This window comes from Bombus pascuorum, chromosome 3 (genome assembly GCF_905332965.1).
Source record: "Bombus pascuorum chromosome 3, iyBomPasc1.1, whole genome shotgun sequence".
In the NCBI taxonomy this organism is placed as follows: Eukaryota; Metazoa; Arthropoda; class Insecta; order Hymenoptera; family Apidae; genus Bombus; species Bombus pascuorum.
In genome coordinates, this window is record NC_083490.1 from 1,530,874 (window position 1) to 1,557,024 (window position 26,151).

General features: G+C 29.1%; 8 protein-coding genes across 28 annotated transcripts; 4 read left to right on the forward strand and 4 right to left on the reverse strand.

Moving 5' to 3' along the window:
• Nucleotides 1-37: 37 nt before the first annotated feature.
• LOC132905249 (endoplasmic reticulum chaperone BiP) lies at nucleotides 38-6,625 on the reverse strand. Of its 5 annotated transcripts, XM_060956380.1 has the most exons (7): nucleotides 5,999-6,152; nucleotides 5,538-5,638; nucleotides 2,820-2,880; nucleotides 2,312-2,732; nucleotides 1,830-2,195; nucleotides 1,340-1,743; nucleotides 38-1,257 (listed from the first exon to the last, which is right to left on the reverse strand). In XM_060956380.1, exons 1-7 carry the CDS (start codon nucleotides 6,118-6,120, stop codon nucleotides 603-605), a joined length of 2,130 nt encoding a protein of 709 aa, XP_060812363.1. In that variant the 5' UTR covers nucleotides 6,121-6,152; the 3' UTR covers nucleotides 38-602. The 5 variants fall into 5 exon arrangements, with proteins under 5 accessions (XP_060812363.1, XP_060812358.1, XP_060812360.1 ...); XM_060956375.1 differs by lacking the exons at nucleotides 5,538-5,638; nucleotides 5,999-6,152 and adding an exon at nucleotides 3,598-3,735 and having other exon boundaries at nucleotides 2,820-2,963; XM_060956377.1 differs by lacking the exons at nucleotides 38-1,257; nucleotides 1,340-1,743; nucleotides 1,830-2,195; nucleotides 2,312-2,732; nucleotides 2,820-2,880 and adding exons at nucleotides 4,451-4,840; nucleotides 4,916-5,148; nucleotides 5,214-5,433; nucleotides 6,515-6,625 and having other exon boundaries at nucleotides 5,491-5,638; nucleotides 5,999-6,127.
• Nucleotides 6,626-7,041: 416 nt separating this feature from the next.
• On the forward strand, nucleotides 7,042-9,276 carry LOC132905328 (E3 ubiquitin-protein ligase RNF14-like). 3 transcript variants are annotated; one of them, XM_060956507.1, is made up of 4 exons: nucleotides 7,055-8,080; nucleotides 8,154-8,321; nucleotides 8,397-8,702; nucleotides 8,778-9,276. In XM_060956507.1, exons 1-3 carry the CDS (start codon nucleotides 7,070-7,072, stop codon nucleotides 8,580-8,582), a joined length of 1,365 nt encoding a protein of 454 aa, XP_060812490.1. In that variant the 5' UTR covers nucleotides 7,055-7,069; the 3' UTR covers nucleotides 8,583-8,702; nucleotides 8,778-9,276. The 3 variants fall into 3 exon arrangements, with proteins under 3 accessions (XP_060812494.1, XP_060812490.1, XP_060812493.1); XM_060956510.1 differs by having other exon boundaries at nucleotides 8,397-8,649; XM_060956511.1 differs by lacking the exon at nucleotides 8,778-9,276 and having other exon boundaries at nucleotides 7,042-8,080; nucleotides 8,154-8,226; nucleotides 8,397-8,507.
• Nucleotides 8,396-10,316, reverse strand: LOC132905332 (high affinity copper uptake protein 1-like). Of its 3 annotated transcripts, XM_060956521.1 has the most exons (5): nucleotides 9,936-10,316; nucleotides 9,609-9,874; nucleotides 9,303-9,529; nucleotides 9,125-9,242; nucleotides 8,396-8,602 (listed from the first exon to the last, which is right to left on the reverse strand). In XM_060956521.1, exons 2-4 carry the CDS (start codon nucleotides 9,872-9,874, stop codon nucleotides 9,139-9,141), a joined length of 597 nt encoding a protein of 198 aa, XP_060812504.1. In that variant the 5' UTR covers nucleotides 9,936-10,316; the 3' UTR covers nucleotides 8,396-8,602; nucleotides 9,125-9,138. The 3 variants fall into 3 exon arrangements, with proteins under 3 accessions (XP_060812504.1, XP_060812503.1, XP_060812502.1); XM_060956520.1 differs by lacking the exon at nucleotides 8,396-8,602 and having other exon boundaries at nucleotides 8,992-9,242; nucleotides 10,049-10,313; XM_060956519.1 differs by lacking the exon at nucleotides 8,396-8,602 and having other exon boundaries at nucleotides 8,992-9,242; nucleotides 9,936-10,313.
• A 134-nt stretch (nucleotides 10,317-10,450) lies between these two features.
• Nucleotides 10,451-13,084, forward strand: LOC132905330 (casein kinase II subunit beta). 5 transcript variants are annotated; one of them, XM_060956516.1, is made up of 5 exons: nucleotides 10,451-10,843; nucleotides 11,288-11,363; nucleotides 11,604-11,706; nucleotides 11,756-12,155; nucleotides 12,279-13,084. In XM_060956516.1, exons 2-5 carry the CDS (start codon nucleotides 11,292-11,294, stop codon nucleotides 12,385-12,387), a joined length of 684 nt encoding a protein of 227 aa, XP_060812499.1. In that variant the 5' UTR covers nucleotides 10,451-10,843; nucleotides 11,288-11,291; the 3' UTR covers nucleotides 12,388-13,084. The 5 variants fall into 5 exon arrangements, with proteins under 5 accessions (XP_060812499.1, XP_060812501.1, XP_060812497.1 ...); XM_060956518.1 differs by having other exon boundaries at nucleotides 10,797-10,843; nucleotides 11,774-12,155; XM_060956514.1 differs by having other exon boundaries at nucleotides 10,842-10,981.
• Nucleotides 13,085-13,725: 641 nt separating this feature from the next.
• On the forward strand, nucleotides 13,726-22,122 carry LOC132905333 (ubiquitin-like protein 5). 2 transcript variants are annotated; one of them, XM_060956524.1, is made up of 3 exons: nucleotides 13,726-13,735; nucleotides 21,741-21,925; nucleotides 22,004-22,122. In XM_060956524.1, exons 2-3 carry the CDS (start codon nucleotides 21,748-21,750, stop codon nucleotides 22,045-22,047), a joined length of 222 nt encoding a protein of 73 aa, XP_060812507.1. In that variant the 5' UTR covers nucleotides 13,726-13,735; nucleotides 21,741-21,747; the 3' UTR covers nucleotides 22,048-22,122. The 2 variants fall into 2 exon arrangements, with proteins under 2 accessions (XP_060812507.1, XP_060812505.1); XM_060956522.1 differs by lacking the exon at nucleotides 13,726-13,735 and adding an exon at nucleotides 20,728-21,253.
• Nucleotides 13,771-17,531, forward strand: LOC132905325 (dual specificity protein kinase TTK). 4 transcript variants are annotated; one of them, XM_060956496.1, is made up of 7 exons: nucleotides 13,771-14,316; nucleotides 14,398-15,440; nucleotides 15,532-16,248; nucleotides 16,326-16,486; nucleotides 16,571-16,782; nucleotides 16,858-17,241; nucleotides 17,327-17,531. In XM_060956496.1, the coding sequence occupies exons 2-7, from the start codon at nucleotides 14,419-14,421 to the stop codon at nucleotides 17,351-17,353; spliced, it is 2,523 nt and encodes an 840-aa protein (XP_060812479.1). In that variant the 5' UTR covers nucleotides 13,771-14,316; nucleotides 14,398-14,418; the 3' UTR covers nucleotides 17,354-17,531. The 4 variants fall into 4 exon arrangements, with proteins under 4 accessions (XP_060812479.1, XP_060812481.1, XP_060812480.1 ...); XM_060956498.1 differs by having other exon boundaries at nucleotides 13,771-14,303; XM_060956497.1 differs by having other exon boundaries at nucleotides 13,771-14,161.
• On the reverse strand, nucleotides 17,610-20,464 carry LOC132905326 (nucleolar complex protein 4 homolog B). 4 transcript variants are annotated; one of them, XM_060956502.1, is made up of 7 exons: nucleotides 20,122-20,464; nucleotides 19,931-20,052; nucleotides 19,736-19,838; nucleotides 19,094-19,507; nucleotides 18,966-19,013; nucleotides 18,523-18,886; nucleotides 17,610-18,453 (listed from the first exon to the last, which is right to left on the reverse strand). In XM_060956502.1, exons 2-7 carry the CDS (start codon nucleotides 20,021-20,023, stop codon nucleotides 17,949-17,951), a joined length of 1,527 nt encoding a protein of 508 aa, XP_060812485.1. In that variant the 5' UTR covers nucleotides 20,024-20,052; nucleotides 20,122-20,464; the 3' UTR covers nucleotides 17,610-17,948. The 4 variants fall into 4 exon arrangements, with proteins under 4 accessions (XP_060812485.1, XP_060812486.1, XP_060812484.1 ...); XM_060956503.1 differs by having other exon boundaries at nucleotides 19,931-20,055; XM_060956501.1 differs by lacking the exon at nucleotides 20,122-20,464 and having other exon boundaries at nucleotides 19,931-20,099.
• Nucleotides 22,092-25,420, reverse strand: LOC132905329 (uridine-cytidine kinase). 2 transcript variants are annotated; one of them, XM_060956513.1, is made up of 6 exons: nucleotides 25,285-25,420; nucleotides 25,082-25,203; nucleotides 24,644-24,900; nucleotides 24,420-24,565; nucleotides 24,189-24,335; nucleotides 22,092-22,697 (listed from the first exon to the last, which is right to left on the reverse strand). In XM_060956513.1, the coding sequence occupies exons 1-6, from the start codon at nucleotides 25,334-25,336 to the stop codon at nucleotides 22,579-22,581; spliced, it is 843 nt and encodes a 280-aa protein (XP_060812496.1). In that variant the 5' UTR covers nucleotides 25,337-25,420; the 3' UTR covers nucleotides 22,092-22,578. The 2 variants fall into 2 exon arrangements, with proteins under 2 accessions (XP_060812496.1, XP_060812495.1); XM_060956512.1 differs by lacking the exon at nucleotides 22,092-22,697 and adding an exon at nucleotides 22,742-23,694 and having other exon boundaries at nucleotides 25,285-25,419.
• Nucleotides 25,421-26,151: the final 731 nt, after the last annotated feature.

Sequence of the window (26,151 nt, forward strand, 5' to 3'; positions counted from 1 at the left end):
TTTTCAGATACCTAGTATATTATAACTGAAAAGAGTATTTTTATTGTAATTTACTGAAAAAATGTTTATTTCCGTGATACTGATACATATGACATTCATTCACACAGAACAGCTATATTGTACATAGTACGATATAGTTTATCTACAGGCAGTAATAGGCGCAAGTCATACACGCTTGCACATTCACTCTGTCCTCACACAGCGCATTGCAAAACCTGTAACGCGAATTACATAATTGCTTATTCCAGTATATGTAATGAAACATACAAAACAATTAATTAAAATAAATTAACGCGCAATATCTTATGTGGAAACTAGTGAAGCTACTTTCGGTAATAAAATTCCTTCAATTAGATATATGTTCTTTTATCGAGAAAATTAAAATCATGACTGTTATGACAAATATGCTGTAGTACAATACATAGATTAATTTCCACAGTCATGTATTGTTTACTTCTGATGTAACTTAATGGATAACAAACGTTCGTCGACCAGTCTTTTATACTCGACATATCAACGACGTATTAATCTCTGCACATTTGCATGAGACTGTATCAATTCAGTCTAAATTAGGACGAATACAAGTACTGATCATATTTTAGTTAAAGCTCATCTTTCAGATCTTCTTCATCTCCTCCGGTTGGTGGAACTCCACCACCTGCACCCTGATACAATTTGGCAATAATGGGCTGAATAATATCCATAAGTTCTTTCTTTTGTGTCTTATATTCTTCTGGATCAGTATCTGGATTCTCTTCTAACCATTTAATTTTTTCTTCGATAGCTTCCTCCATTTTGGCCTTGTCGGAATCGCTAACTTTCGAGCCAAGTTTCTCCTTATCAGCTAATTGATTTTTCAAAGAATATGCATAAGATTCGAGTTCATTGCGTGCTTCTACTCGTTCTTTTAATTTTTTGTCATCATCAGCAAATTTCTCGGCATCCTTTATCATCCTTTCTATGTCATCGGGAGTAAGACGGTTTTGGTCATTGGTAATAACAATCTTTTCCCGATTTCCAGTTCCCTTGTCCTCAGCAGATACTTGTAGAATACCATTAGCATCGATTTCAAAGGTAACTTCAATTTGTGGTATACCCCTTGGTGCTGGTGGGATGCCAGTAAGATCGAATTTACCCAGAAGATGGTTGTCTTTCGTCATTGGACGTTCACCTTCGTATACTTGGATCGTTACTGTATGTTGATTATCAGACGCAGTAGAGAAGATTTGCGATTTCTTGGTCGGAATCACGGTATTCCTGTAAACAAATAAAAAACACAAACAATAAAATTATTTATATACATAAACATAAACATAAAAAATAGCGAATATTTTCTTACCTTGGAATGAGTTTAGTCATCACACCTCCAACAGTTTCAATACCCATAGTAAGTGGGTTGACATCTAGAAGTACAATAGCATCTGTATCTTGCTCTCCAGAAAGGACACCAGCTTGCACAGCAGCACCATATGCGACGGCCTCGTCAGGATTAATACCCCGTGACGGCTCTTTGCCGCCAAAGAATTCTTTAACTAATTGTTGAACTTTAGGAATTCTAGTGGAACCTCCAACGAGTACAATTTCATCTACATCTTTCTTATTCATGTCGGAATCTTCTAGAACTTTTTGTACAGGTTTCAAGGTACTACGGAAAAGATCCATGTTCAACTCCTCAAATTTGGCACGCGTTAAGGTCTCGGAGAAGTCTTCACCTTCGAAGAATGATTCAATTTCGATCCTCACCTATGACAAGATAAAGATGTAAGTTATACAAATATTATTCATAGATATTACTAAATCATTTTTTAGCAAATTATAGTGAAACATACTTGGTGGCTAACACTGAGTGCTCTTTTAGCTTTCTCAACTTCACGACGCAATTTTTGTAAAGCTCTACTATCCTTGCGAATATCTTTGCCTTTTTTCTTCTTATACAGTTTGGTAAAGTGATCCATTACACGTTGATCAAAGTCCTCACCACCTAAATGAGTGTCACCGTTTGTTGCAACAACCTCAAACACTCCATTATCAATTGTAAGCAAACTGACATCAAAGGTACCACCACCCAAGTCAAAAACTAACACGTTCTTTTCTCCATCTTTCTTATCCAAACCGTAAGCAATTGCAGCAGCTGTAGGTTCATTGATGATTCTCATAACGACAAGTCCAGAAATAGTACCTGCATCTTTAGTAGCCTAAATAAAAATAATCACTTATTTATTTATAGTACTAGTTTAGTACTTATTTTAATAAATATTTAATCACTAATATTCCAATAATTCGTTCTCTAAACTACATATTTCATATTTACCTGTCTCTGGGCATCGTTAAAATAAGCTGGTACAGTAACAACAGCATGAGTAACTTTCTTGCCTAAGTATGCTTCTGCTGTCTCCTTCATTTTACCAAGTACCATAGCAGAGATTTCTTCAGGTGCGAATACTTTTTCCTCACCATTAATTGCCATTCTTATATGTGGCTTGCTATTTTTCTCAACTACTTTAAATGGAAAGAACTTGATATCACGTTGTACAGTAGGATCTGACCATTCTCTACCAATTAATCGTTTGGCATCAAAAACTGTATTCTCAGGATTTGTGGTCAATTGGTTCTTTGCAGCATCTCCGATTAAACGTTCACCATCAGCAGTAAATGCCACATAGGAAGGTGTAATTCTGTTTCCTTGATCATTGGCTATAATCTCTGCCCTTCCATTTTTATAAACTCCAACACTGAAATAATTCATTCCTCGATAAACTTCTTCATTAAACATCTATATGTATATATGTCATTATTAAATGTTATTTAAACTTAATTACCAAGAATATGTTGTGCCTAAATCAATTCCAATGACTGTCCCAATATCTTCCTTCTGTTTCTCTTCTTTTGTAAAAACAAAAGTTACTAAGCCTAGGAAAAATAGAACTTTAACTCCCTTCATGTTTCTTCATATAAGTGCTCTTCTGTAAAATAAACATACAATTCCTGAAATTTATACTCTTTAAATGCATAAATTATTTAATATGTAGTATTTTGATATAACCTTGCAAGTTTGCGTTTAATTATTAAAAAATATGACAGAGAACATGAACATTAGGTTGGTACATAGAAAATTCTAGTACCGACGTATAAAGTATAAAAAATTATCGCATAAAATTAATGCAATAAAAAGTAAGCACTATATAAAAAATTTAAGCAAAATTAGGTAATAGCATCATTATTCGTAAATGTAGTTAACAAGAATAATAAATCATGAGTAAAATCATTAATTCGTATAACGTTTCATTTCGGCAAACATATTCCGCTAGCTATTGTATGGTACATTATAATTATAAGACATTTAAAATACGTTCTTTTACATTCTGTTAGGATTTGAAGTTAACGTTCTAATAATACTTTATGCGTTTTAAAGAAATTTGTGAAGGAATTCTTTTACTTAGAATAAAATATAAAAAAATAAACTACAATATTTTATAACAAGACGTGGCAGATAATGAAGTGTTCTTAGGGTTCTATGAAGTTTTAAACGTAACACCGTTTTTGATTTATTAATATTTATATTTATCTAAATAATATTTGGCTATATTTGCTACTTACCAGATTAAATAAACGTGCGCCTCTTTCTTCTTTTTGTAAGTAAAAAGCTTAGTTATTCTCAGGGCAAATGTAGCGAACAGCACGAATAACCAGGAATGACTGACTACAGGCCTATCTCAGCACCGGGATATTAACAAGCTGAATACGTCGTGGCCTACGTTGATTGGTCTCAAAGCATCCGTACTAAAGGAAAGGCGCATGTTGGTTGGTTGAACTATATACAGTTGGCTGCTATCGATAGGCCCACGTCACAACGGTACCGTACTTCTGGAAATTTCGAATACTCTTACGATTGGAGGAATCAGTGCTAAGAGAAATTCATATAACACGCGAAAACCATATTCATTCACTCGTTGTCATATCATATATTAAGAAAATATTTGTATGCTTAGAACGTCTGTTATATATAAAGGTCTTTATTATTTTTTTATGGATAGATATTTAACTACATTCTAATTATTCTTTACATAAAATGTCCATAAAAATGTATTTATACATAATACATTTATTCGTCGATTTATCATTTACGTTTATTAGATATTTTTAAAAAGATTTATTACGTGTAGATATTATAAGAGAAACATATGTACACATTAAAGGCATCATTAATTGGAAAAAATAATCCTTTGATATGATAACCTGAATATCTAAACAGAAAAAAAGTTTGTTTTGACGAACAACCGTTTCGACGTTCTATGTATCTACTGCAACGTAATAGAATGTAACGGTAACGGGACTTCTTTTTACATCAATTAGCTATGTACATCATTTTTTTTCTTCTATCATCATTGGAACATTCAGTTGTCATTTCATCGTTTTATATCAGTTTTATGAAATAATGAACAAAAGAATGTATAAATATATTTACTTTATTTACCACGCCAAATATTACCATTTCATGTATATTTAATCTTGCATCAATGTCCTCAAACATTTAATTATATAATTACTGATATTAATATTTACTTTTTGGTTGTAACATATCTAAAATTAATGGCGTAAAATATGTTATAATACAATCAGCACCTGCTCTTCTCATTGATAAAAGAACTTCTTTTAAAACATTCTCTAAATTTATTGCACCATTTTGAGCACCATGATAAAGCATCGCATATTCTCCTGAAACCTGATACACAAACATTGGATACTCTGGATGTGCATCTTTTGTATGTCTAACAACATCCAAGTAAGGTAAACCTGGTTTGACTATAAGCATATCAGCTCCCTCAGAAACGTCTCTAGCCTAAAGGAAAATATGTATTTACTCATATTTAGAAATTAATAGAAAATTAAAAGTTTAGAAAAGATAAAAGCTAACAGCCGCTCTAGCAGCTAATCCGTTACTTCCTGGAGGTAATTGATAACATTTTCTATCTCCAAACTTAGGTGCAGATTGTGAAGCATCTCTAAAAGGTCCATAAAATCCTGATGCAAATTTCACAGCATAAGATAAAATTGCAACTTTATTCATTAATCCAGCTACTGCTAGTTTCTTTTTTATTGCACTTATCCTTCCATCCATCATATCAGATGGTGCCACAATTTGAGCTCCTTTGTAAGCAAATGGATAATAAATAACATCGTTTATATATATTCGAAAAAAACAACAATCTTACCAGCTTTTGCATATGCAAGTGCAATTTCAGAAATTCGCTCAATACTGGCTTTATTGTTTATACTCCCATCTTCATTTAAAACTCCACAATGGCCATGGATAGTATACGAGCATAAGCATACATCACATGCTATTAGTAGATTTGGAAACCATTTTCTTATTAATGGTATAGCTTGAATAATGGGATTCTGTGCACTATCTGCATTACTTCCAATATGATCCTATTAAATATATTGTTTTTTAATTACTTTACTTAGATCCTTTATGTAAAAGATTACCTTTTTCAAGTGTTTTGATACTCCAAATAATAATATTGACTGTAAGCCTTTTGAAACCAATGGCTGTAACATTTTTCGCAAATGATTAATGCCATACCGATAAACACCTGGCATGCTAGCAATGGGATCTTTAGCATCTTGTTCATCCCTATAAATATGCACCTTCTATATACAAAATGAAGCGTTATATAAAATTTTTAATTAAACGTTAAAGTTTCCTTGCTTCATATCTCTGTACAAATTTTGGAAAAGCACAATTACATATTTTTTAAAATTAATATGTTATTTCTTATACACTTATATAACAAGCAAAAAATTATTTTTAAATAACATCAAATTGACCTCAAGAAACATTTGACCTCTCTTTTCACTTATTACTTCCTATCTGTTATTTTAAAATGCAAATATTAACATACTTCATAAAAAATCTATAAGCAATCAACATAAATAGGCATGCTTACCATATATACGTAAATGAATAAAAGCGGTAGATATGAATTTCACTTACGTGATGAAGATTGGATACATGAGAGCATTAACCGTAATCTCTACATTTGGTGATTGCCATTGTCGTAAAACAGGATGAAAAATGCCACTGTGGAGAATATGCTTTGCTTCTACCTCAACCATTTTATTTCTGTACAATAAGTCTTTATTTATTTTAAATTAATTCCTGTTTCATAGAACATTCAACGGTTAAATTTCAACCTAACCTGTTTACTTCTCGTGGCCCAATTTAATCTAAGTTGTGCGTGTATCGTTTTGCTATTATGCAGTATCTCTATCCTTTTGAATTTTATACAATGTATACTTTATTATTTTTTATTCATGAATATTTAATTTATTAATCTTATATTATCGTAATTTATAATGCTAATTTACTAATCTTATATTATAGTAATTTGATAGATTTAAAAAAACAGAAAAATATTAATATAGAATTAATCACACTATACTATCTTCATTGTCTTATAAATTTTAATTCTTTATACCTATATTGAATGAAAACAGTTAAACAACTTACATATATTTTTCCCTCAACCGTACATATATTTTTCTGAAAACGGAACTGTAATATGAATTGCAAAATGATTGTCATGATGATAAGCCATCATCATCATGATATATGATAATTCTTACTAAAACATTTGACCCTTCTATAAAAATTTGTGATAATATTTCGCTGAATAATTATTTGCACATTAATTATATATAATTATTTGTGACTGTAAAAACTATTACTTATATGTGTATGCGTAGAAATATTAAATATTATTTCATAATAACGCGCCAATATGAAAATAGGTAATACTCTGTTTTCTATTTCATAGACTATACAACCTATAGAAGGGATATAATAAAATGTGATTCGAATTCACACCGTTCGAATATTTTGGTTACTCACTGTACTTGAGGTTTTATTCACTCTATAGTTTATTCACTCTATACACTCTATAGTTTCATCTATGTTTTCTAACCCATTTGTTATACGTGCTTCGAAAGAATAGGTTGGCTGCTTTTAGTTTCCTTTATTAATAAGTGTATTCAAATTTAAAACAAAAAATTTGATAAAAACTACATGTGTGAAGTAATTCGTGAAGCTCCGAAAATGTTAAACTGCACAATTAATAATCAAAAACGACAAGAGGACGAAGTCTTAGCAATTTCAAATATTTATACCAATAATGAATTTTCTTATATCAAACAAGATATAATACAGTGCTATTATAATATATTTTTTAATAACAGAGACTATTCCTTAAAACTCGAAAATATTCTTGGACAAAATTTTAACTCATTTGGTCCTTATTTTATCAAATATTTGCCACCTATTAGAATGTACTTAGAACTTAATGTTGATTATCCTACTGAAAGATCGCCAAATTTTCATATTATTTCTTCGTGGCTTTCACCTTGGCAAATATCTTTTATTTGTCAGAAATTAGATGAGATATGGCTGGAAAATAAAGGCCAAGAAATATTATTTTTGTGGTTTGAATTTTTAAGGCATGATATCCTTAAATTTCTGAACATTAAAGACACATTAGATATGTCATTTATGTATATGACATATCATAAGATATCAGATTATTTTAAGCTAAATTTAATATTTCAAAATGATATTAGAGCTATATACAGTATATTATTTTGTGAACCATTAAAATTTTTACTGAATTATAATAATTATACAGAAGAGATTAAATTTCAAAATAGTTACTTTGAATGTATTATATGTTTTAATAAATTTTCTGGGAAACAGTGTATAAAGCTCAAAACTTGTGGTCATATATATTGTAAAAATTGTATACAGGAATATATTGTTATAAAAATTAAGGAAGATAATGTAACTGATATTACTTGTCCTGATTTAAGCTGCAATCTTAATATTACAATTAATGAAGTTAAAAAACTTTGTCCAGAATTATTTTCACAATATGAAAAAGCTTTACTACGCGTGACATTAAGTACTATGAAAGACGTCATCTTTTGTCCTAGAATTTTATGTCAATGTCCTTTAGTAAAAAATGATGATGATACACTAGGAATTTGTAATAAATGTGAATATACGTTTTGTACTTACTGTTATAAGGTATACGATTTTGTAATATAAAAAAGGTAAGTACAATATAATAAATGCATACTACTTAAATGTATATTTTAAGGTATATCATGGGGTTGAACCATGTGCTATGTCTTCAAGTAGCAGACAAAAACTTATTGAAGAGTATCAAAATGGTAATAAACATAAAAAAAAACAATTAGAAGCGAAGTATGGTAGGAAACAGATACAAAAAGTTGCTGAAGAATATTTAACACAAGAATATTTAAAGGTATGTATTAAGTTTTAACAATAGTTAACTATTTATGTTTGTAGCAGTTTTATAATGTAATAATATTTTTTACAGAAACATACTAAGGCATGCCCAAATTGTGCATCTATGGCTGAGAAAATTGACGGATGCAATAAAATGACATGCAATTATTGTCAGGCTTGTTTTTGCTGGCTTTGTGGAATGCTTATTACTACAAAAAATCCATACGATCATTTCTTGTCTGGTGGTGAGAATTGTTATCAACGTTTGTTTGCTTAAAGGAAGAAGGAAATATTGAGCTATAACATAGAGAAAGAATATATTTTTATTAAATGAGAATTAACATGTGAGTTCAGTTTAAATGTTATTATGTGTAATGTAACACAAGAATATTTAAAGGTATGTATTAAGTTTTAACAATAGTTAACTATTTATGTTTGTAGCAGTTTTATAATGTAATAATATTTTTTACAGAAACATACTAAGGCATGCCCAAATTGTGCATCTATGGCTGAGAAAATTGACGGATGCAATAAAATGACATGAAATTATTGTCAGGCTTGTTTTTGCTGGCTTTGTGGAATACTTATTACTACAAAAAATCCATACGATCATTTCTTGTCTGGTGGTGAGAATTGTTATCAACGTTTGTTTGTTTAAAGGAAGAAGGAAATATTGAGCTATAATATAGAGAAAGAATATATTTTTATTAAATGAGAATTAACATGTAAGTTCAGTTTAAATGTTATTGTATGATTAATTGAAATATATACAATATGTATAAAATAGAATATTTTACATATTAGTAAACAATAACCTACTATTTTTAGTATTGTCAAACATCTTTTGGCATATGAACCTCAACAGTAGCTTCTGTTACAAACTGTTCTGTGATAACAGAGACTGTTAATTCATCTTCCTGGCAATGTACTATGTTATCTAAAAATAGTTATAAATATTATGAGACTTTTAATATTTTAAAGAACACTTAAAACTTACCAGCACATTCCTTATCACAATCTAACAGAGTACGTTTTTCAAAAAATCGTTCCACATTCAGTTCTATGAGTTTTAGGCCAAATATCCAATATCCAAGACCTCCTCCCAGTACAATAGCAATATTTATGTATACATTATATGTCATAATAGCTAACATTAAAACATAACCAAGAAAGGTATGTATAAACCAATGAAATACTTGAAAACTCCACGTAGACCATTGCATACTAATAGAATAATATATAACAGTAACTTATGATAATATTAATCTGCTTCTATAATTTAATAATTTATAAAATATAATACCAATGTAAAGAAACATGTTTTCTAATAGATCTTGAAGATATTTTAGACAGTAAACAAGAATTCTCTGATGTTGTTGGGCTTTGATTTTGTATAAGGGTTGAAGTACTTTGATGTAATTTAATTTGTAAAACTTTCATACCCTCGTATAATATTGCAAGTGCAAATAAACCTAAGCATGTGCAGAAGAAACTGGAAGTTGTAATAACATTATACTTTGGTAAAAGAAAATTGCCTAAATTGTTTCCAAACCAAAACCACATATTCATCTACAAGTAAATTAGTAGTTAATAGGACGATTGAAAAACACAATTATGAGGTTATACGTACTGTAATTAATCTTATTCACTTTTAACATGTAGTGAATTTTAAGAAAATTATTCAAACTGATAAGAATTATAAATATAATTGTCCTCTACATTCTAAATAGCACCTAGCTTTACCTAATTGTTCAGTAATGACTCAATTGTATGTTATATACAGTTAATACAGATTAAATTCTATAAGCAGTTATAGTACTCTTAGCTTGAACGCAATTACAATTACATTTGTCATTTTAATTGTATGTTTATCATAAATAATATCAAGTTACACCCAATATCATATTAAGAATACATATACAAAATATACTATAAAATTTTGAATGTAGTAATAGACATTCATATATGTATATATAAATAGAATATAAATAACTATCTATATCAAATGTGAGATATAATTGCAGTATAAAAATATTAGATCTAGTGAGTTTATTAATTTTATGTTGTTTAAAGTTGCTAGGAAACAGGTCACGTGATACTAATATAATATGGGTATCGGTTTTTAAAATCTTTTTGATTGTAGACAAAGTTCTTATCGGAACCAAAGGAAGAGCAGAAAAATGGTGTGGTTTAACACCTATATTCTATTTAATTAAGTATTAGTTAAATAAAGCGTAGGAAATTTGCGGCTGAAGTGTATTGAAAATACATTGATCGTTCATTGGTCAATGAAGTAGAGAAAAAATTGTTTATGAAAATATAAAAATTTGACTAAAATAATTATTATAAATATTAACGTTCATTCAACAGGTAGTAAAATTTCAGTATCTTTATATAAAAAGTAAGGTTCTAATTAGAAAGGTTTAAATAAAAGAAGAATTTCTGAAAAGAAGCCGGAAGGTGGCGGACAGAATAAAGTACGGCAGCGCTATCTACATCGTTGGGACGAGCAAGCGTGGCTAATCAAAGCACCAAAAGGTAAGCCGTAAAGGCTGTTTATTTTTGGGTTTTCATTCGTCCTACAAGGTTTTTTCTCGAGTAATGTGCTTCCTGGCTGTGTCGGACTGTACATCGTGTTTGAAAATCAGTTGACGAAGCAGCAATGACCACGGAAACGTAGGTGAACCGCCGGATAGGCTGTAACGTCGAGCATCTTGCCTAGTAAAGTGAAAACTCCATTTGCTCCCCTCACCCTGATCTCCCCATACCTAGCCTTTCGTTGGCGCCTTTCTAACCAATTGCCAGGCGTGCACTAAGTACTGACGTCGTATGTACGTGTGGATAATATACGGAGATCTGAGAACTTTTTTGCGCACGTACCTTTACGCATTATATACGAATCCTGCGCTCTTTTAACGTGGTGATCTCTTCTACTTCGTAGGCTGATAGGAAAAATATTTCTTTCATTTTTTTTATTCATAGGAAAATGAGCAGTTCTGAGGAGGTATCCTGGATTTCGTGGTTTTGCAATCTTAGAGGCAATGAATTTTTTTGTGAGGTAAGTACTTTTCTTGTCATAATATTTCATTTTAATTGTATATATCTTGACCTATTTCACATTTTGGAGGTTAACAGTTTTGAAGTTGTTGATTGTTCAAAATAAATTCCATGTCTGTATCACAATTCCGTATAAATTTTTGTTTTTGTACAATATTTGATAATATTTACATTTCAAAATTCAATGATTTGGCAATTATATTTTATATTATATGGAATTGTTAATACAATCTTCTTATAGGTCGACGAGGACTATATTCAGGACAAGTTTAATTTAACTGGATTAAATGAGCAAGTACCACATTATAGGCAAGCATTAGATATGATACTTGATCTTGAACCTGGTAAATATATTATTTACACCATGCCAGAAAATATCAAAGTACTTTTAAGCTTGTTTCTATCCTGTAGATGATGAATTGGATGGCCATCCAAATCAGTCTGAATTAATTGAACAAGCAGCAGAGCTTCTTTATGGACTAATTCATGCACGTTACATTCTCACTAATCGTGGCATTGCTCAAATGATTGAAAAATATCAAGCTGGAGACTTTGGTCATTGCCCACGTGTATATTGTGAATCCCAACCCATGTTGCCTCTGGGTCTTAGTGATGTCCCTGGAGAAGCAATGGTTAAAAGTTATTGTCCAAAGTGTATGGATGTTTATACACCCAAAAGCTCTCGACATCATCATACCGATGGAGCATATTTTGGAACAGGGTTTCCCCACATGCTTTTTATGGTTCATCCAGAATATAGACCTAAACGTCCAACAAATCAATTTGTACCTAGGTGAGTTGAAATAAAACTGATTTCTATTTTAAAACATTTTTGCAAATGTGTACAAAAATTTGTTTGAATTTTAACAGCAAATATATAGTTTTGATAAAATTATGTAAAATAATATTTTTACAGGTTATATGGCTTTAAAATTCATCCTCTAGCATATCAGTTTCAACAACAATCTGCATCAACATTTAAAGCACCATTGCGAGCTGTTAATTATAATAATGGAAAACGTTAAGAACATTGCAACATAGTCTAGAACATTTTTTCATTACTCAAAATACAATTCCTAATTTCGTCCCTAAGGATTAAATAAAATATTATTTTTTATATTGATCTTTACACATCTTAGCAGGGCGCTGAAATACTAATCGTTTTGTTTAATCATTCTGTAATTTAAAGTTTGAATGCGACTCTAACTTTTCGGATTTTTCCACGGTATTTATAGCGTACCGAAAAGATTAAGAGCGATGTACCAAACTATAAATGTTCACCAAGCGCCATGTTCATTTTTATTTCAGCTTTAGTAACAATTTTCTTTCGTATCAAAAATCATACTTGTATGGTTATATCAATTCTGGTCGATTGAAGCAACAAAAATGAAGTACATACTTAAAATAATTACTAGGGAGTAAGGATGCAGATGAGGATTATGATAAAGTGTATCTGTTTAAATGTTTTACATCTCCGTAATTGCTACCTACTAGTGCTTAAAACACAAGACCGATCTCGAAATAGAGGAGCAGGTAGCAGCGGATATCGATTGTTTCCTTAAGCAAGAAAAACGATACGTATAAATTGAGAATTTGTTAAATATAATTTAATTTAAATATTAATTAAGCTGCTAAAAAAAAAGCAATTTATTTATACATGATTTATCTTAATAAATATTAAGCTCACAGATAAATAAGCTATAAAGCAAATTTAAAAGTAAAGACTGTATATTATTCTATAAAATCTTGTTTTCTATCGCCATTCTTCGAAAACATATTATATGCAAGATTAGTGGCCAGAAACAAAATTTCAGAAATTTTCTGAATATGATATATATTTAACATAAACAGTGCATATTTTAATATAGTAAAATAAAATGATTAATACAATTTTTTTATTACAATTATTATAAGTGTTCAAAATTGTTATTTATGTATTAAACCAAATAAGTTATGTATTTTTAAACATAGTAATTTTTTAAACAAATATAGTTAAACTAAATTAAAATTATTTAAAAGTAAGATATATACAAGATACATTTTATTATGTATTTTGGATATCTTAAATAAGTACATTCTCGCATTTTTTCAATATCGATTTTCAACATTGTACATTTAATCTACTTTAACGATTAGACAAAAATTTAAACTTCATTGTAAAACATAAAATTTCAAAATAATTAATTTTTTAAATTTTGATGAAGTGAAATTTTCTCGTAAAATGTAAGCATTTATAATGTTCAGAGAATATGTATTAGTAAATGAATTGTATTTTACGTTACAATCAATCATTGTTTTTCTATCATTTATTCTATATTGCTAAATTTTCTTTCTAGTATAAACACAAATCATTGTAATATAACATAATATACTGTAACATGTCATTATGTAAAATATTAAAAAACATTATTTTATGTTAATTTTATTATATTAATTTAATAAAAAAGACACCTTTTAATATTTAATATCAATGATACATTTGGAACTAATTTACGTGAAAAGCGCTAATGCAATTTTGTGAAATATCCCTAAAAGTAGAATGTTGCGTATTGCAACACTGTTAGCATCAACCAATCAACGGCTGTACTTAAGGTTTGAATTTCATGACGTAAACGAAAAACCAGTATGATACAAACCAAACAGTTTAGAATCACAAAAGTCAATTATGCATTTTGATGAATATATTCTCATAGTTAAGTGTTTCTGATAATATTTAATGAAATGTGTCTCACATTTTTACTAATGCATTCAAAAACTGTTTGTTGAGTGTTACGGTTCGAGCGATTTTTATAATTATAGGTACGATAATGCTTTCAGGCCAACAAAGTGGAAATAGTTCGAAATGTTTTGTTTTATTTAATCCTCACGATATTTTGATAATTTTTAAATATATCAAAGGCTCTGGATGTCTAATAGTTTTAATAAATTGTGATATTCTGAAGTAATATTATACTGTACATATATTTACATGTTTATTATTCTTTTTCTATTGGTGTATATTAATTAAAGTATTTTTTTTTTTTTTTTAATATCAGATCTGTCAGTATAATAGATCCATGTTAAATAGTATGGATTATCAAAATCATACCATTTCACGACCAAAATTTCAACCAATACGTGTGAAAGAATTATTGCATTTTTGTGAGAGTGATGATGATGAAAGCGAAGATAGACCACAAGACTCTGATAATGAATCAGATTCTGATGATCCTCAACCTCTACCACAGGATGATCCTGTTGAAGATGAATTGAATAAGTCATTATCTTTATTTAATATAACATGTAATGAGTTAGAAGGAACTAGTAAGGTTTCAGAGATAATTGTTTCTCCAAAACCTGAAGAATATGTGTTAATTAATAATGTAGAATCTAAGTCTGAAAGTAAATTAACATTTCACGAACATGAACATGATGTAATTGAAAGAAATGTAAAGTGTGAACAATTAAACCAGATGCAATTAAGTATTGAAACTCATGCACAAGAAAAGCTTTTACAAACTGAACACAAAAATAAATATATTACTAATATAGATATTAAAGGAGAATTAAATCAGGACCAACTTCTAGACCAACAGAGTACTTCCAGAATGAGCAGTAACAGGGAATCTATTACTTGTGCATCTCAATATTTTGAAAGTATATCACAGTCTGGAATGGATAATTTGCAGAATACTAGTAAGAAAGTAACAATAGAATCAAGTTCCATAATAAATGAAGAAAAAATTCATAGTGAAAATGTTGCTTCCACAAGTAAAACATTAATATTAGATACAGGAACATATATAAATTCTAACGATCAGTGGATATTACAAACTCCTTTAAAACATGCATCAATTAATTCTATACGTCCAGACCCATGTTTCTCTCGTAGAAATATTACACAAACACCACAAAACAAAGTATCTGATGTATCTAAAAATCATGGGTTAACACCAGCTACAATCTTATCTCATTGGTCTCTAAATAACATAAAACAAACTCCATTACAGAATAAAAATGTTAATTTTAAAGATTCTATGCAAACTCCAAAAAATTCTTTTTATTTTACGCCAAGCATAGGAAAACATGAAACTCCAAGGTATATATATATATATATATGTATAATGCAATGTAAATAATTTACATAGTTATTATTAATTTCTTTTATTTAAATATGTATTTAATTATAGATATTTGGATACAGAAGGTAAGGTAAGAAGACCTTTATCAGATACAGGAAGTTTGGTACAAAATGATGCTTTTAGTAGACATTTATTACAAGGATCTCAACTTCCTAAAGTAAATGAAGTAACACCTAAAATTCAAGAAAAATCGTTATGTAAAAATTTATATAAAACAGATTTGCCAAAGCAAATATCTGAGACATCAGAAAATGTACATCTAGAATCAGATGTTAATGAAGAATTAAAAGAAAATAAACATCCAAATAAAAATAATACATTGCTAGATAAAGAAACAGTAAATAAAATACCAAATAATAAACAGGCTCCATCTTGTATTAAAGACAATAAAGATATCTTGAAATCAATGTGCAATTATCCTCAGAATCAGCATTCAGAAGTCAATAATCAAAACCAACAACAAGACTTAAATAAAATTGTAGATAAACCATCAAATGTACAATTCTCAATCCCATCTAATGTTCCTAAATCTAGGCAAACTAGAACTCTTTTTGTTAAAGGAAAAGAGTATTTAATTTTGGGTATACTTGGTCAAGGTATGAGTGGAGAGGTTTTGAGAGTACAAGACTTATCTTCTCTTGAGTTGTGCGCTATTAAATGCGTTAATCTTAATCGTATGGACAAGGACTCTGCACAAGGTTGCTTAGAAGAAATTTCAATGTTACATAAATTACAAGCACCATGTATTGTTAAAATGTTTGATTAGTAAGAACTTATTTTACAAAAACATATATTGTACATATTACATGTACTGACATTTACATTCAAGTTTCTCATTTTAGTGAAATTAAGTATCCTATGGTCTATGTAGTAATGGAAATGGGAGACACTGATCTCAGTCGTCTTTTGAAAACCATGTCACGAGAAAAACAGATTCCTCTTACAATGATTTTATATTATTGGACAGAAATGTTGACAGCTGTTAAGCATATACATGATAATGGTAAATATCCTAGTATAGGATAATCATTTATTTATTTATAATTTTTTATCTAATGGATTATATTTTACATATATACATTTTTAGGAGTAATTCATTCAGATTTGAAACCAGCAAATTTTTTGTTAGTACGGGGACGATTAAAACTTATAGATTTTGGAATTGCTTCTAGTATGAATGCTGATATGACATCTGTTGTGAAAAACTGTCCAATTGGAACTTTGAATTATATTAGCCCTGAAGCCCTAATGGATATTGGTGGAAATTCAGATTCTCCTACACAGAATGTTAAATATAAAGTATGAAGATGACTTTTTAGATATAATCAAAATCAGAACCTAAAAGATAATAAAACAAATATATTTATTTTGTAGATAAGTTTTAAGTCAGATGTGTGGTCTTTAGGATGTATTTTGTATAGTTTAGTATATGGTCATACTCCGTTTCATCATGTTCGTTCACAATGGGCTAAAGTGAATGCAATAACTAATCCGAAGTTGAACATTCCTTTTCCTACAACTTTGCAATCAGAAGATGGTAATAAAGTTATGCCGTCACCACCAATTTTAATTGATGTAATGCGTAAATGTCTACAACATGATCCAAAAGCACGACCAACGGTAGCTGAGCTTTTGCAAGTGGAGTATATACCCACTAAAGAAGAACATATATCAGCTACAGTTCCCGAGATTCCAGCAAATATTTTAGTGAAGATAAAGCATACATTAAGTGAAGATGAATGGCGACAATTGACATGGGTTTGTAGTAGTTTTTATATAATACATTGTATGTATAATAAGAAAAATAACTTTTTTTTATATAAACTTTGTATTTTTCTTACAGATTTTGGAGAATAGAAGATTTATATGAAAGTATTCAGATTAAATACTACTATTTATGTACATAGATATTTTTATACATAATAATTGATAATAATACGTGGAGCGCTTATTTAAATGTATCATAGCTAAGTATGGGATTATTTCAATACTTGTTAAATACTTAAATACTTGTTAAAAATATAAGATTGTATCATGATACGATTTTATTATGAAGTTCACTTATGTTTACCTATATAATATATATTAAGTAGACAATACGTTATAAATAAAACACGAGTGATCTATTAAATTAAAATATCTTTCATTTTATTATCACACATTCATGCATACAAATGACTTCATTTAACAAAAATGGTATCTATTGTGCTAAATAGCTGCATGGTTGGAAATCTAAAAATACATATCTACATGTTGCTCGTGAAATAATGTATTTTGAATCAATTCCGTTGCAATTACTTTTAGACTTTAAATAATACAAAAGTATGCAATATTTTCATACTACATTTTTTAACGTATAAAAAAACGCAGGAAGTTCAGCATCATTTTTTTTGCGTTTTCGTTGAAAAAACAGTTCCCTTCTTGATAAAGATGCATATTGCACAATACAATTTTAATATTGTCAGTCAGTGCATTGTTGTTAATTGCCAATATTGCAATAATCTTTCACCTTTTGGTAATGACATTGAATTGGGTCTTTCGAACGTTAGCATAATATCTTTAACCTTATTTTTTAATTCACTATCGAATAAATGTCCTCCAGTACGTTCTAAAGCTGATGCCATATCGTACTCTACAGAAGGGAGGGGTTCACGAATGAAACGTGCAGCACTAGCAATACTTGGTACTATATGCCACTGTAGGGCTTTAATTTCCCAAAGACTACTAAGGAGTGCGTTACTTAATAAAGGATCTCGTTCTTCCATTAAAAATGGGTCTCCAGCACCATTATTTTCTTCTGACGAAATCTCTCCTCCTTGTGGATGATCAATGAGACGTTTCAAGCCAGGATGCCTAAGTAAAAGATTCCCAACAAACAATAAGATAATAAGAATATCTTCAGGTGGTGCTACAAGAGTTAAACGCGCGAGTCTTTTTGCGAAAGCGGCAACTAATGCTTCTGGCAAGTGCCTAAAAATAAAAAAGTATGTGGTAATTTTTATATAACACGCAAAAATATCATACATTTTGCACACTTACGTTGAACTGAGGAAAAGATCGGACAAATAAAACAAACGTGCTTTGTATTTTGTATGAAAGATCTCTGGTTCAAACATAGAATAAAGCTTGGTAAAAATATTAGGATATTCCAAATTATGTTTGGTAACTAGTAAAAATACGCCTTGTAATGCAAGTAAGCCAATAGGCCCATCTGCATCCAATGAATCCATAAGAAAATCTGTTAGTAAAACAGGTTTTTCTAAGTGTGGCATTACTCTCTCTAAAAGAACTATTAATAATTGTTTATGTAACTGTGGTGTCAATTCCCAATGCATGACACAAGCCCAGACTTTATTCAATGCACGTCTTGCTCCAACTTGATCCCATATAAAATTTTTAGTAGCTAAAAAAAAGATATAAATATATAAAAAATTATAATTAGCTTAAATACAAGAAAAGACTATAGAACATATATCTATTACCTTGCTGTGGTTTACACAACAAATTCTTATTTTCACATATCTCATTTTCTGAAACATGATTAAAATTTAAGTTAGATATTAATGTTAAAAGAAGTGATAAGATTATATTTAATCTATTTAATTTATACCTTCAATTTCTTTTGGCAATGATAATTTATGTATAAGTTCCAACAAATTTTTAATATAAACTTCATGTGGCTGTCTTTTTGGGGTAAGAGATGGAAGACATTTCCATGTATAATAAAGAGCATCAGGATATTCTATAATTTCTTGAAATCTAGATATTAAACTGGCATTGTCCTCTTCCGGTGAAAGTAACTTCATCAAAATGGGCTTTAACCGATGAAGTGGAAAATAATATCCCAAGTTGCCAATTGGTTCCAATGGATTTTTACCTTCTTCAGCCATCAGTTTTATAGCAGTAGTGAGAGCTTGTAGTTGAATGCCAGGTCGACATTTTTCCATTGATGTAAGTATCTTTTCCCATATTTCTTCATAGCAATTCCTCAACCAGTTGACGTATCTTGCTTCAGGGCTTGGCTCTGTTTCAGAAATCTTATGGAAAAGCTATTTCAAGTTTTCAGGCATATACAAAATTAAAAAATAAATATGTATCTTTTATCTTCATGCTTATACTTTGTGTCCAAAAATGTATTTTCACAAAGTATTAATACATAAGAATTTACAATTCTTATCAAGAAATTCAGAGATGTATTGTATAATATCAAATACTGCCAAACAGCAGAAAATACTAAACTATTTGAGGATACCTGAAATAGTAAGGGATATCGTACGTTCCAAATACATATCACCTCTTTTTAGGACTTCAACGAATATTGTTTCTATTGTGAGTAGGCAGGACGAAGTGGATTCCTGATAGAGTGATCAGGAATTTTAATAAATGACATAACCTTAAAAAGTTGATACATTCATCAATTTGAAACAATTTTAGAATTCGTACTTACATCCCATTGAGAAATTATATCTACTAAATTATTTGCGCGTTTTCTTGAAGTTAAAAATTCCTGGGCTTTTTGCCTTAAAAGTTTTGATGACATCTTTTGACTGGAAGAAGCGCCGGGAAGATCTGCTGCATCCGCCATGGTTGAATATAAATTCGGTAATAGCAGGGCAGAAAATTATCAAGAATACCTACGTGAATGTATTCTCTTTTATATCTATATTCTTCTTAAGAATCACTTTATTCCGTGAATCTAGAGAAATTTATTGTAAGAAATGTGCTAGTTATTATTAAAAGTGGTAAGATATCTGTGTTAATTTCTTCCTTTTATTAACATTTTGAGTTCTGTAACACTAACTGTTGACATACACAGAACGTAATATAATAATTTAGAAATCCATTTACCAGCAAGTTCAAGCGAATTATGTATTGAGTGGCTGCTTAGGGATTTTGGCAGTTTTGGGCTGGGTTGTTTGCTCGTGAAGTACAGAGACATTTCATTCGCGTTCTGCGAATTTATTTTGTGGTTCTTAAATAGAATCGAAACTATTGAATTTAAAAATTAAAGAACTTCTATGAGAAATTTTTAGAACAATGTATATTTAAATAATTAATTACAAATTAGGAAGATTTTAATTTTTACAATTATTGGGATTTGACCCCTTGCTCAGCGATAAAACTCTCTCTTCTTACGTTGTTTGATTTACATATATTCTCGATTTTACATGACAAAATGCGATTTATTTCATATCAAATCGAGAAGGTTGTTAATAATTTATGTTAAGAAAATAATCTGCATAATATGCAGATTAACGAATGATTACAAGTAGTTATCAGGAATAATCAATAAATTTATTATCGAACTTTTTTCGTTTATTGTCTCGACTGCACTACCGTAAAATTCATATTTACAGCTACTAGATTGCGACAGTATAAAATATTCTTAACATTTACGCTACGGGGAGCCACTTAACCTCTTCGGTACGAACACGGTACAAGTTTCGACTATAGTCGACATCTCTGCATATTCATGGACGAGCATCGACGTGGCGTCGATTAAAGTTAACAATAACAATAACAATATGCACACGTTCATTGCTCGTAGTCGTCAAGTAATATTTATTACTTATTAGTGAGACTATCACGGGCTCTGCTCGGACCAGCGTCATATCGGAGAGGTAAACAACGTATATGGTCATTAAATATATTAAGGGCGAATTCATATGACAATCAAGTTCATCCGCCAGCGTTACAGGAGTATTTCGTTTTAGTAGAAATACACGCAAATAAAATTTCCTCTCTGGTTCTAGTAACGTTACAATATACTGTAAGTAGATATCATATTAATGTTTATTTGTAAATAAGAAATACTATCGATTACATATAAAAGATACTTTTTATAAAGTGATACGTGATACAGAACTGAATGTGGAAAAGTTTAAAGCTAAGTATTTTGTACATCTGTCGTTACTGACATTTCATTTCATAACCTTCATGGCTGTATCTTGTATAGAATCAAAATTTTTATGATAAAAATGCAAAATGCAAATTTTCTTTTTTAAACATTGGTTTGATAAACGAAATTAATTTAAGTTGCTTTTAAAGCTTATGTTTTATCCTATTATTAGATTTATATATTTATTTAGATTTTAGAGAGATCTTGCTTTTATTAATATGAATATATTCATTGATATAATTCATTGATATTAATCAAAAATTAGTTTTTAAAATTGTAATTGAATGTATTTATTTTTTATATTTATTATCATTATACATATAAATATAATACCTTTTGAATAATTATTTATTTCAAGGTAAAAAATGCTGGAAATAACATGTAATGATCGTCTTGGTAAAAAAGTTAGGGTTAAATGCAATCCAGATGATACAATAGGGGATTTAAAAAAATTAATAGCAGCCCAAACTGGAACTCATTGGGAAAAAATAGTTTTAAAAAAGTGGTATACTATATTTAAGGATCACATAAAATTACAAGATTGTATCCTTTCAAACAAAATATATTTTCACAGAAGATAATTATTAACAATATAGCTTTTTTCTTAACATAACAATTCAGATGAAATTCACGATGGCATGAATTTAGAACTGTATTATCAATAATTAATAATTAATATTATATAAGTTAATGTTATGTATATATATGATAACAGTAATAGTAAATTTTATATTTAAGCATTTTTGATTTTGTATTTTACATGATATTTAAGTATGTAATGTATATAATAACTATATAATAAACAAACAAAAATAACAGCAACAAAAACAATCTTATCTTAAATTCTTGATACTAATTGCTGTTTACAATGCAGAAGCTTACTAATGTTATTGCTATTTAATATCTAAGTATTGCTACATTATTTTTACAAATTTAATCTCTAGAAATATATTGTTCCTCATATTGCAAAATGTAATATCAACTCTCAAATACCTTTCAATTTCTATGTGTACGAGTGATACTAAAATGGAGTAAAAAAACAGCTTATAGTATATTTTTTTGAAACTTAATCATCCTTTTAAATGTATTACTAATTAAACAGTGATATTAAAAAAGATTATTGAAAATAACAAAAGATACATTTTACAATAACTCATCGTTAGTTAATTTTCTATTAATCTCCAGAACTCGAAGAATTAATGTGGCCTCTTGGACAACTTATCTGTCCTGTTTATTGAATTTTCAGGTTGAATTGTATCTCTACCTCTGTTGCTTAAGAAGTCTCTTATATGTTGCACTATCAAGTCTATTGCCACTGTAACCGAAAATAAAGTAAAATAAAGTATAAATCAGTAAAAATAATTTTGTAATAATGGGGAACTTGATTTCTTTATTATTTTTTTATACAGTTTAGACAAACAATATATCAAATTACATAATTCAAATTGTAATTATCTTGTATAATAATAACAATTTCAAAATTATTTGAGCGTTTAAAAAATCAGAATACAGAATAAAAGAATTAGTACCACACTGAATAATATAATTAAATGTTTCTGAATATGGCAGTATGTGAATAATGTACTAATTTAAATTAAAAATATCACATTTTAAAGAATTATGCTAATATTGTATTTTATAATCGCTGAAATTATTATATGTAAAATATTTTATCGATTTATATTACTATACTGATGCATAAAACATTCAATTGATTATGGAATAATAATATATAAAAAAATCTAAATTTTTTGGAACCCATACATGCATAAATGTATATATGTACATACATGTATATTTATAAAGGTTCTTATATATATAAATTAATACTTAAATCTTTTTATATAACATAGATCAATCTTATATGTAAAGTTGAATAATTATGCAATAATGGAATTATAGTGTTTGGACGAGGTACTTTGTATAATCATGCATTATGTCCAAGTTTTAGGAACAGTGAAAAATTAATTTTTCCCATTTAAGGGTTTAATAGATGCACACATACTAGAAGCAATATTGTTTGCTGCTTAGTATAAATGTAATACAAATACAGCTGTATAAGTATATAAGAGACATATGTATTAAAAAAAAAGTCTTAAGATTACTGCAAGCTTGATCCTAGATCAATGTATGGTGTATAAAAGTGTAGTGGTTATAAGTGCGCATATCATGCTAAAATCATCTGCTGAACGTGTCGGATGAAGTCGAAGTACGCCTATGTTGGTAGATGTATGGATGCTGTCTGGATGAGTTTTCAGCCTTTTTCAAACGCAAAATGTCCCAGATGTGGTGCACTATAAGGTCTATTGCCACTGTAAACATACAATAACCAAACCATGTACGTTTTTATATGACCTCCACTTTGCACTAACTTAAAAGATAGTTTGTCTAGCAGCCTTTACATACCAGGCAGCACCCATAAATGAATGTATATGTATATATATATGTATACATATATGCATGTTTGTATGTGCATATATATACATACATACATATATGAAGAGGAAAATTTTCAGCTGCCTTATCAATCAAAATTTGCATTTGGAGTATGCACTTTAACATCATCATCAGAATAAATATAATTATCATGATCATAAAGTTGTAATTGATTTTCATATCTAATTAAATTTGATGAAACTGAATTTTGGTTATGATATAATGTAAATTAATTTCATGAACAAGTTATTATTAACTATTACATGTTTAATACCAAACGCAGTAAGGAGTTAAAATATAAATAATTTACTTTCCTAAATTAAATTGTTACACATGATCCTTATTATATTATAACAATATCATGATTTACCTGTATTGTCTGCACCTCTTGGTATAATAACATCAGCAAATTTTTTAGTGGGAAGACAAAACTCTTCAAATGCAGGTTTCACAAAATTCATATATTGATTCAATACATAATCTAAATCCCTTCCTCTTTCTTTTATGTCTCTTGGTACTGTAAAAATTGAAAGTATTCATTCATAATATTTACATATGCAACTCTAAAAGATGAAACATGACAAATGCTTTATATTATTACCTCTTCTAGCTAATCTAGTATCTGAATCAGTATCCACAAATAGTTTCATATGAAATAAGTCTCGTATTTTAGGGAAATAAAACACTAAAATACCTTCAAACAGAACCACATCAGCAGGATAAATTGTTGTGATTTGATCTTTCACTCTAAAATCCCACGAAACATGATTAATTTTATTTTTATTAGTAATTTATGTCACTAAAATTGTTTTAAATGATACGTACAAACTGTTCGTTCTATAATCATAGGCTGGTATTTCACATTTTACTCCAGCTAGTATGTCTTGTAATGTTTGAAGTATCAAATCATTATCAAATGCGTCAGGGTGATCGAAATTATATTGACCTTTTTCTGCTTTAAGTTTTTCGGCTGACGATAAATCTCGATAAAAACTATCTTGTGAAATACAAACTACTTGTCGTTGCATGTGATCCATGTCTACTTGCCCTAGTTTTTCCATTATACGTTTGCACACGGTTGACTGAAAGGACGAAAAATATTGTTTTCGTTAGCTCTTCGATCGGCCAATTAATCGAAGATCTTATAATTTTCAACTACACGTTTTTTTTTTTAGAGGTTAAGTTAGACCGAAAATATATCTCGCACAAATTATTTAAATATAACTTAGACATTTCGGAAACACGAAATGATACATTACTTACTTTTCCACTGGCAGTGCCGCCTGAAACTCCAATTAGAAAAGGTGTTTTGCTTTCTATACCATTTAATTTTCCGTTAATACCAAAAGACATCTTTCGTGAGGTAACAATATTCATCGACATATCTGCCATTGTTAAAGATTTACTTAGATCTTCCGAAACGAAATATAAAAATCTTTAAAATGACACTTAAAAAATGGTTTTACCTATAACACGAATGATTCCAGCAGACGTTAATGGTAGTTGCAGATGTAACATATAGCTTGGTGTAAATCATTAGATCCGACAAGCGCGCGCATCGGCAAGCAATATTTAAATACTATCAGAGAGGAATTTTCTCTCTGATGCTATATACATATTGGCATGACGTGGAAAGATTAAAAATAACCGAACTAAGTTTTTTATAATTTAGGTTACCTATTGTAATTTAAATTTGGTATTTGACTCAATTATTTTAGTATATATATTAATATTGGATTTCTATTCTTATAATATTTTTCATTCTTTAAATATAATTCGAAGGACTGCAATTGATTTCACTAAAAATATTTCATTAAATTTGTTTTCATAGCCTTAATTATGTGTTTAAATTATTTTTTTTTTCATTGATAAAGCAAATAAATAAAGAGGTAAGTCTTCATTTTATTCTTGTTAATAAATCATAGTTTGTACTGTTATTATAATTTCATATAAAAAATCACACTTCAATAAAAAAGATAACAGTACTTGTTACATTTTTAAATTAGTTATATTATAATGTAGAAATCTCAAGAGTATTAGAGATAACATAACTTTATCTTAACAAGTTTTATCGTAGTATTGTAGTATCGTTTTATCAAGTAGTATCGTATATTATTAACAAACGTTTGATCGTAAAATTCTCGAACCAAAAACAATAAATTTTTCGATTGTCGAAATGGAGAGTTACGAAATTTTGAAGATAAGAAAAAGGCATCGATGATGTCGTCATGTCGTGACTGATATGATAGATGTCGTATTTGCGCAACTGAATGTAGATATTGGGAAACTGAGAATTTCAATACGCTAATTAGTGACAGAAAATTAATCTGCTG